General features: G+C 37.3%; 1 protein-coding gene across 1 annotated transcript; it reads left to right on the top strand.

The window, feature by feature from the left end:
* Nucleotides 1–260: 260 nt before the first annotated feature.
* Nucleotides 261–2895, top strand: LOC103441081 (probable isoaspartyl peptidase/L-asparaginase 2). The gene is made up of 4 exons (XM_008379775.4): nt 261–686; nt 1334–1567; nt 2015–2101; nt 2198–2895. Exons 1-4 carry the CDS (start codon nt 525–527, stop codon nt 2690–2692), a joined length of 978 nt encoding a protein of 325 aa, XP_008377997.1. The 5' UTR covers nt 261–524; the 3' UTR covers nt 2693–2895.
* The last annotated feature ends 7027 nt before the right edge of the window (nt 2896–9922 follow it).

The following is a 9922-nucleotide window of genomic DNA, read 5'->3' as shown; positions in this document are numbered from 1 at the left end:
TTCACTACAGGGGCTTAAATCCTTAATTTTTTGGACTAGGTTTATCTCTCCTCCTCTTTCTATCTCCTTCTCTCCCCTCCTCTCACATTCTCTATTTTGTCTTTCTCTTTCTATATAAAATTAATATAAGATGTTGACGTAGCTTAACCGTGACCGTTCAAATAGAAGAAGTAGGAAAGGAAGGAGAAAAAAGATAGGAGAGAATCCTACCCTAATTTTTTTACTACATAAGCAATTTTTCGACCACCTGAGCTCTTTTCAAATGAAAAAGGTAAGCAGCATTCCCTTTTTATATTCGGGCCAAACCTTGGAAATCAGCACGCCCCAATATAATTAAATTTTAGGATCCGACCCCAAGAGGCAATTTGGAATCCGCCCCTGCCTATAAAATCACCGCAACCTGGCATTTCGTAGCCACAACACAAACAAAGCAAAAAAGAGGGCGCGCACATAGAGAGATCTAGAGTCGCACCAAAGCAAGTCCAGAGAGGGACACAGAGAGAGCTAGTAAGAGGCAGAAAAATATGGGTGGTTGGGCAATTGCGGTTCACGGCGGAGCGGGTGTCGACCCAAACCTCCCCATGGAGCGTCAGGAGCAGGCCAAACAACTCCTCACCCGGTGCCTCAATCTCGGCATCTCTGCTCTCCGCTCCGATCTCACCGCCATCGATGTTGTTGAACTCGTTGTACGTCTCCTCCCTCCCCCTCTTGACATTTCTCTCCATTTCAATCCCATAAAAATGGCATTCATGTTTTCCGTCATATCTTACAAGACGGTATTTTGAACTACCCTAATTTATAACATGATATTAAACTCAAACCCAGCTAACCTAACTTGCATCTGCATTTTTATTCTTTGCTTTTATCCCTTTGATTTTCATGTTCAATATCTTTTACTGCCGATTTAATCCCATTTCTGTGTTTGTCTTATGTGTTTTTTACATGACCAAACAAGCCGTAATGATTTTCCAAACACTGAAAACTTTCTTGTTATGTTTTCCGAGTTTTTAGTCACGTTTTTAGTTTGCCTGGTTACCCTAAGCTGGCGGTGCATGATGCATGCTGGAATTTCTCTTCTAGTTTACACTCCTCAAAAACTATTTTATTTTTAATTATTTTTTAGGAGTTTTAACAAAACACTTCCGGGGTACTGTTCATTTTTAATGAAAAGCCACCTTTATATATTTCTCTTGTACTATTCACTATACTTTTAAAAAAGATTTTTCATTAAAAGAGAAGTTTTTTTGAATTTTTCATTAGTTTTCCTTTATTTTTTTTCACTGAATCTTGGTTTTATTATTAATTTTTGTGAAGTGGTTTTGTCAAAAAATAGGTTCGGGAATTGGAAACCGATCCCTTCTTCAACTCTGGCCGTGGATCCGCTCTCACCGCTAAAGGGACGGTTGAGATGGAAGCCAGCATCATGGACGGACCCAAGAGACGGTGCGGCGCCGTTTCGGGCTTAACCACGGTTAAGAATCCCGTTTCACTCGCCCGCCTCGTCATGGAAAAATCCCCTCATTCCTACCTCGCCTTCTCCGGCGCCGAAGACTTCGCCCGACAACAGGTTTATAATATTTTCACTTTAACCCCTTTCATTATCTATAATAATATTTAATACGCAAATGCAGAACCAAAATTCAAATTTGGATTCTTGAAAAAAATAATAAATCCTTATACCAAGAAATTTGAATAAAATATAAACTCGTGTCTTGTACTGCAGGTGTAATGAATCTGAATCTAGTGCAAAGATTCCACCTTACTGTTCATAGTGTCACACGTTTACTTAATTATTATTTTAGTTGATCTCCTTCCACTACTATCTCATATAGAAAAATAATATGAACTTTATTTTTAGATCCTATTTTGTAAACTGAGTATAACGATAGTTGATTGTTATATTTTATTATTAATCGTTAAATCATGTGGTTTACAAATATAATCTGAACAAAGATTTCATTTGTATATATTATTTTTCTGTGGAATCTTAATGGGGTTTCGTGTAATATTTTAGGGCGTTGAGGTCGTGGACAATGAGTATTTCATCACGGAGGATAATGTGGGGATGCTCAAATTGGCCAAGGAGGCCAACACAATTTTGGTACGTATATTCTGTTTTCATCAAGGGTAATTAATTAACGGATTAAGTACTTAGTATGTTTTGGGTCCTATATTAATTAATTTTGGTCGCGTGCAGTTTGATTATAGGATTCCATTAGGATTGGAGAGTTGCAGCGCAGGCGTGGAGAGTCCGTTGGTCATGAACGGGCTTCCCATTAGAGTTTACGCCCCTGAGACCGTTGGGTGTGTGGTGGTAGATAGCCAAGGGCGTTGCGCTGCAGCTACATCCACCGGTGGGCTCATGAACAAAATGACTGGTCGAATCGGTGACTCGCCACTCATTGGTGCCGGTACCTATGCATGTAACCTTTGCGGGGTCTCGTGCACTGGAGAGGGCGAGGCAATCATACGCGGGACACTCGCGCGTGAGGTGGCAGCAGTTATGGAGTACAAGGGCCTGGGGCTGCAAGATGCAGTGGATTTTGTGATCAAAGAGAGGCTTGATGATGGCAAGGCCGGACTCATAGCTGTGTCTAACAAAGGTGAAGTAGCTTATGGGTTTAATTGTATGGGAATGTTTAGGGGGTGTGCTACCGAGGATGGGTTCATGGAGGTTGAGATTTGGGAGTAGGGAGGGATTTTGAAAGTGAAAAATCTCTCTGGGTTTGCTTTGTTGGGAGTCTTAGATACTAAATAATCCGTACCTAGGCTTTGTTTTGATGTTGGCGGAGGCTTATATCAGAAATGGATGCCTTTCATTAGGTGTAAACTTTAGTTGAAGTGGGACGTATTTTTCTGATTATCGTTAAATAAACAGCCAAAGCATCTCCGTAATCTTCATTTCTTTTTAAATCACAGCACAATATTAATTCTGACGGCGTATATTCTAAATTATTCTTATTTACAGAGACAGAATTTGAATTTGAAAATAAAAAGATCTGTTGGCAGACGTATTTCATTGACGAACTAACATGACACAACTTTTCGTAGTCTCTACTAAAATTAGATGCCATTTCGTGATTGAAAGGTACAGATTTTAGGTAGGGCATCCGAAAATTCTTGTTGTCAAAAGTAGCCAACTGAATGAAGATTCCTGAAACCACTTTTATCATGAACCTGCTGAGGCTTTGTGTTTGCCAGATTGCTGATGGTGATTCCTCTGACATGTTTGATAATTTAGGTCATCTTCAATCAACAGGACTAAAGGTTTAAAAATAAAAAAAACATCTAATTTGTCTAAAATCTTATCTCCATTTATAATTGGGCTATAAATTATGAAGCCCAACAGGTTATTATTTAGTCAAAAGGGCATCATGCTCGACAAATGTAGCCTTCTCTTAGTAATTTATTTGGGCCTCGCTCCTCATTTTCAATAATTGATTAAAATTTAACGATTATATTTGAAAACATCTAAAAACAGTATAATTAAATTAACCAATAAATTTAAAGTATAAACTTAAAATAATAAATTATCAAGAAGGCTATATGCAGTCATTCGGTTACCGATGATATACAAGACATGACACTATTTATTTACAATAATTTTTTTATAAAACTATGATTTTAAACATAACTATATTTAGCCCTTTCCGTGAATACAACCAAGGACCTCAAACAAGTTAGGCCTGAAATTCTCATCAGAAGAATATGAAAAAGCAGAAAGGGATTCACATGTATTGCTGGCCCATATTGTTTGTACTAGAGACTCACTCACACAATTTACGTCCGATGAAACAAAAGATTTCAGAACAATATGGTCCTTTGGACAGTGGTTAGTCGGCCATAGGCCCATAGCTTAACGTGTCAAGATTTCAGATGAACCTGCCAATTACCACATGCGCAACACTGCACGTGTGAGAACTACGGAAAAGATGGCACTGAGCTAAAAGTAGGAAAGGGATCTTCTCCAGATTCCTTCATCCTAATCCATCAAGTTCGGAGATCGGATCATTGAAATTTGATTCAACAGTTAAAGTTATTATAACTTTTATAGTATGTCCCTGTTTGTAGTTTTTGGATCAAATTTCAACGGCTCAGATCCCCGGACTTGGTGGATTAGAAGGAAGGAATCTGAAGAGGATCCCTTTCCGTAAAAGTAAGGTTTAGAAATACTAAGAACATCTTCAAATGAGATGTTAAAATTCTAGGTGTAATGCCACTATTCATATTTGACATCAAAAGTCCCTCCAACTGAAGTGTTATTTGCTGACTGAATTTGGAGGCTTTGTGTTTTGGAGTTAAATTTGACATCAATGTCAAATTTATTTTTAATTCATTTTAATGGTGGGTCTCTTATTCCACTAACATTTTAACCAATAAAAATTTTGTTTCAACATTTTTTTAATAATAATTACAACCATTTAAAGTTCTATTTAAATAACAAAATAACATTTGATAATTTAGTTGGAAAAGTACAAAATTTGACATAATACTTTAGATTGCCACATCAGTCATCAATTGTAATTTGACATTTCCTTTGGAGATGGTCTAATGAGACTCTCAAAAGTATGACTCTTTTTGGACTCTCTTTATAATAATAACATGTGAATTAACGTTAAATTGTGAAGTGTCAGAGAGTTCATGGAGAGTCCAATTTTAAGAATCTCCTTAGCATTTCTTAAGTAGGGTTTAGTAAAGTAGCCTAAATTTGAGAGTGACTCTATAGGCTTGTGGCTTATGCATGTCCTCTCTCACATTGGAATCTAATGCTGTTAATTAGGTGCTTACAAGAGCGTGGAAGAGATGATAGATGATTAACACCAATACTATCCTAACTTAATCATCTGCTAGCCCAATAAGAGTGGGGTTATATCTTAAATGGCCTGAGTGTCATTAGGAACAAAATCATATAATGAGAAGTTGTAAATTGTTTTGTCAAGCTTCCGATATTAGATTTCCAACAAAGAAGAAGATATGAAGCAATTGATTGAGAATGCGCTAATGCCATATGTACTGGAGCAAACGTAGAGGGACAAGGATTGTCTGCCTCCCTTTTTCCATGCCCTTCCATGCCCTCCTGTTTGTGTGGTCACGGTTAAGTCACGTTAACATTTTATATTACTATTCATTTTTGTCTTATTATCTTTATAAAAAAAATAATGTAAAATGTTAACGTGGCTTAACCGTGACCACACAAAACAGGAGGGCATGGAAGGGCATGGAAAATGGAAGGGCAGACAATCCTTGTCTGACATAGAGAGATATTTGATCTGAAGCTGCAATATGCCAGCACATTCGTTAGCTAGACACGCCCTAATAACTTGTGCTGCATAATCATGTCAATCTTCCGAAGTTCTGGCCTTGTATCATTTCACGTGAAGGACCCGGCTTCTCTGCCCTTCCACTCCTCATACATTCACATCCCCTTCTATTTTGTGCGATCACGGTTAAGTCACATCAACATTTTATATTAATTTTTTATAGAGATAATAAGACAAAAAGTAATAGTAATATAAAATATTAATGCAACTTAACCATAACCGTACAAATAAGAAAGGATGAGAATGTATAAGAAATGGAAGGGTAGAGAAGATAGATCCTCACGTCAATCCATGGAAACCAGTTTTACTAATTAGAAAAGATGACTGCCCATTTGTAACGTCCACGTACTTTCAATTGTTTGGGACACGTATTTTGACTGACATAAATAATAGCGCATATTACATTGATATTGTTGCATACTTTACCGTACATTCAATATTAGATTGGACATGCTCAATACACATCTAGGTGTAGGGTGTTCGTCAAAGAATCGTTGCACTACGGAGAGGGCAACCACATAATGTGCCCAGTCACGTCAATTTTTTTGAAGTACGACGGATAATCAAAGATTCCTTAAATCAGTTGCTATTTGGTACTGGATACGATCACGACACTCTTCATTAAGTGGTCACAAAGGAACATATTGTCATAAATACCCAATCTGAAAAATAAAAAGTCTCTACGATCACATCAGGAATGCAAGTGCTACCAATTTTACGGAATAAGGTAGGATAAGTGTATAAGGCTTGGGCTTTGAAGTATATTGAGTTTCATGAAGAAAAAAATGTTTATTTAGGCTCAAAGGGGCTTACTAGTGAGTAAAATAATAGGACATTGGCAAAAAATGACAATGGTGATAAGTCCTAAGTGCCTTTATTATCTTTAAGGTATCACAGGAATTGAAAGAAGTTCATGAGGTTTAAAGCAAGTTCTAAAGATATATAGAGTTAAAGATACACAATTTTGCATTTTAATATGCCATGCCACAAGGTTGTTTTTTTTTTTTTTTTTTAGAAGAAACGATAGTATTTCATTAACATAACCAAACACTTACAAGGATGTCAGACGGGTACATATACTTCAGTGATCAATTTCTTGATCTGAAGGTAATAAGCACAAATACAAATGATTTGAAAGACCCCTATACGGCCATCACACAAAACACACCACTGGAGTGAGGAGTTCCGAGATTGACATAGTAATGGCAAGAAAAAACAACAACGACATGGGTTGTAAAGGGGTTGCCAAGCCAATACCCCCCATGCCACTGAACCGCCATCCCCACCACCACCACGAACCCAAAGATGACATAGTGATAGATCTAAGGGCAAAGCCCTCGGATGTCCAAACAACCGAGAGAAAGACGCTGACAAATATGCACACTCACCCAACAGGAGACCAGAAGCCGCCACCGGGCAACTCCGTGAGCAAACCCCACCCATGAGTTACACGAAGCCGAAAAACAACACCCCTGGAGGCGAGACCGCCACCAACCATGAAAGAGGCCACTGCACAAATTTGGAGTCCTATCAACAAGTCAAAACAAGGCAGCGGAGCTGCACAGCGAGACCCCGATGACAAAGACCCAGATCTGGAACAACAGTGGACAGGCACAGGAAGGCGGAGCATCCAGGGGGCGGCACGGGGAAGGGGAGGGAGTGAAAACGCGAGGGGAAGGGGGCGGCGAAAGATGGTGGGAAAAGTCGAGTGTGGTGAGGGGTGGAGAATGGCTGAGATGGGGAAGAGGGGAAAGAGGAAGAGAGGAGGAGCTAGGGAAAGAAAGGGAGAGGCTACCACCGGCCCCCAACCATAGCCAGAGGCCGGCGTTGATGGGGAAAAACTAGGGTTTGGTTGATGCCACAAGGTTGTTTGCCATATAAAAGCATATTCCTTAGGTGCGTCCAATCCGTATCTGAATAACCTGCAATTTCAACATTAATCAAATGAATAGTAAATTTCATAATTCACTGTCCCACGTACATATCTTATTATTCTTTTCACAACAGTGAGATGAGATTCTTTGTGACATAATTGAAATCTAGCACAAACGTCAATGCTAAAAGAGATAACAGAACGACTAGTTGTAGGTAGAGTAAAGTAAACTCCATATCATACTCCTGTATAGTGTAGGAGAGCCATCTTTTCCGGATGAGTCCTTGTGAAGTTTGGATGTTGTGCTCATGCGATTGTTGTCTGATGGTGCATTTTCCAATCCAACTTTGATACTAACCTTTTTGCATTCTTAGATTGAGATAGAAACATCCCATCTTTTAATGGTTGAACCTGCAATCCAAGGAAGTAAGTTACTTCACCACTCATACAGTCATACTCATTTCAAATTTATTGTGCATAACTTTAGTAACTTCAGAAACTAAGGCATAAGAAGGTGAAAAGAAAAAAAACAATATCATCCACACATTTTTGTGCAACCATTAGATCATTGTCTACATTTTAGACAAACAAAGTTTTAAACTCAGGAATCTCTTTCTGAAGTAAGTGCAGTGATTAACTTGTTTTGGTTTGATGGATTGGACCTTATACCATTTCTAACTTTTCAATCCTGTCCTTTTCATTAGATTTTTCATTTTTTCTTTCAAATCAAAAACTGTGATTTCTGAATTTTTTTATAGAGGCTAAATAAAGCTCCTTGTATTCGCAATAACCTCATCAGCATTAAATCATCTGACTCTTCCGATTTATTAGAATTAGTGAATGCAACAGCGTCTTTTTCCGAATCAGTGTCATCGTCAGACTCGCTGTCACTGCAATTGTCATTCATTCATTTCTTCTTCTCATATTTTAGCCCTTCAAGAGTGTTTGCAGAATATTTTGCGTCACGACCATAACCTCAACACTTATAGCACTTTTTCGTATCTTGTTGATTTGCAAATTTTAAAGTCTTATCAACATTAAACTTTTCAGGTTTGGATTGGTTAGCTCCTGATCCAACGTTCTTACCTTTAAAGTTTTTAGTCTTCAAAAACTATAAAAATTGACGAGAGAGAAGAGTAAACTGCTCATCATCCAATTCCTCAACTCCCCTCATTTTCATTTTTTACAGCTTTTAAGGCCATGTTCTTACTCTTCTTACATCAAGAAACTCTATTTCATAGGTTTCATAGGTTTGCAAAGCACCATTTAAATCTGCAATTTTTTGTTGAAACCTAGTAGGCAAAGACCTAAAAACTTTCTTTACAACTCTAGCTTTAGGAATACTCTCATCCGAGTTAGCAAATGGAACTTAATTTTTCATAAAATTCCGCATAAGTTTCATTCTCACTCACCTTAATAGTTTCAAGTTGAGTTGTGAGCATTTGCAATTTTTAATACTTTTACTGTGTCATATCCCTTATGAGTGACCTGTAAGATATCCCAAACCTCCTTGGAAGTCTCAACCTTGAGATATAATTGAATTGATCAGCACACGAAGCAGTGAATAGGGTCTTCAATCCTGTTTTATTGCTTATGCAATGAGTTTTCTCATCAAGAGACGACTAGCAGTTTTAGGAACAACACTTCCAGTTATGATAACTTCTGCTTCACTTTCACCAACTTCTGTTTTCTTTTTCCCTTTATTTTCCAGAGTTTTCACAGGTGCAGTGATAGGCTTTTTACCACACGCACAAAAGGGTTAAAAAAAACCTATAATACTTACAAGAATGACAAGGATATTATAGTATAAATAGTTATAGCAAGGTCGTTCTCCACAAGATTATTAAATAATTCTTATCAAACCAAATTTCGGTTAATTATTGTAAAGCCAAGATTTTGGGATGCTTGATTTTATGACCTAACTTAATAAAAACGAATTTAATTAAAGAGAGTAGACAAATCTGCAATATTTAAAATGAGGAAAAGGAAACAGTTTTTTAGAAATCAAATTAAGAAAGCACTAAGGATCCGTTGTCACCTTAACAATCCTATATAGATCTTCCAATTACTTATGACCGATACATGCATATTTCGAAGGTTAGGTTTTCTTATTATATGCCCACCTGGACCCTTAAAATAGAGCATATATCAAACATGCAATCCGTCTGTGGTATTCAAATCAAATCTAAACATGCATGACTCATTAAGTTATGTGAAACCTTTTGAAAAACCATGCAACCATTGAGACGTGTTATTCATCCTAAGTGAACTTGCACATGTTAATCACAAGAAGCCTTCGTCAATTTTAGAGACCGGCCTTTGACCAAAATTGTATCAAATTACTTTTTTAAATATCCTGATGGTCACGAATCACTAAGACAAATAGATAGTTTAAACCAGTGATTAACAATTCAAAACATGCATGCATATAATCATAAGCAAATTGAAGAAAAACTACATATTTATGCTAAAGCTTGTGGCCTCATCCTAGCAATTATGGAATTAGTTATGCATATTCATAACAAAAATCATAAAGTTATTTATTTAAATAATAAAAGATCGAACGTAAAAGTCTGAAAATCTCTACGCTTGGTTAATTTCCTCTCTCAACATGACACAGAGAAGAAGAAATTAAAGTTAGGGCCGGCCAAGCTTATTTATCCTACTAAAAATTAAATCCTCCTAAAAACAGGCCTTCCAATAAGACTAGGAAACCAAATAATTAAAA

The sequence above is a fragment of the Malus domestica genome, chromosome 08 (genome assembly GCF_042453785.1).
Source record: "Malus domestica chromosome 08, GDT2T_hap1".
NCBI classification, from domain to species: Eukaryota; Viridiplantae; Streptophyta; class Magnoliopsida; order Rosales; family Rosaceae; genus Malus; species Malus domestica.
The sequence above is the reverse complement of the archived record's forward strand: the minus strand, read 5'-3'. Positions and strand labels throughout refer to the sequence as shown.

Bases quoted from the DNA above. Each gene is read 5' to 3' on its own strand.
- LOC103441081 (XM_008379775.4), top strand. From the start codon at position 525: ATGGGTGGTTGGGCAATTGCGGTTCACGGCGGAGCGGGTGTCGACCCA. The intron at 687-1,333 runs GTACGTCTCCTC...GTCAAAAAATAG, and splicing joins TCGATGTTGTTGAACTCGTT to GTTCGGGAATTGGAAACCGA. The intron at 2,102-2,197 runs GTACGTATATTC...GGTCGCGTGCAG, and splicing joins AGGAGGCCAACACAATTTTG to TTTGATTATAGGATTCCATT.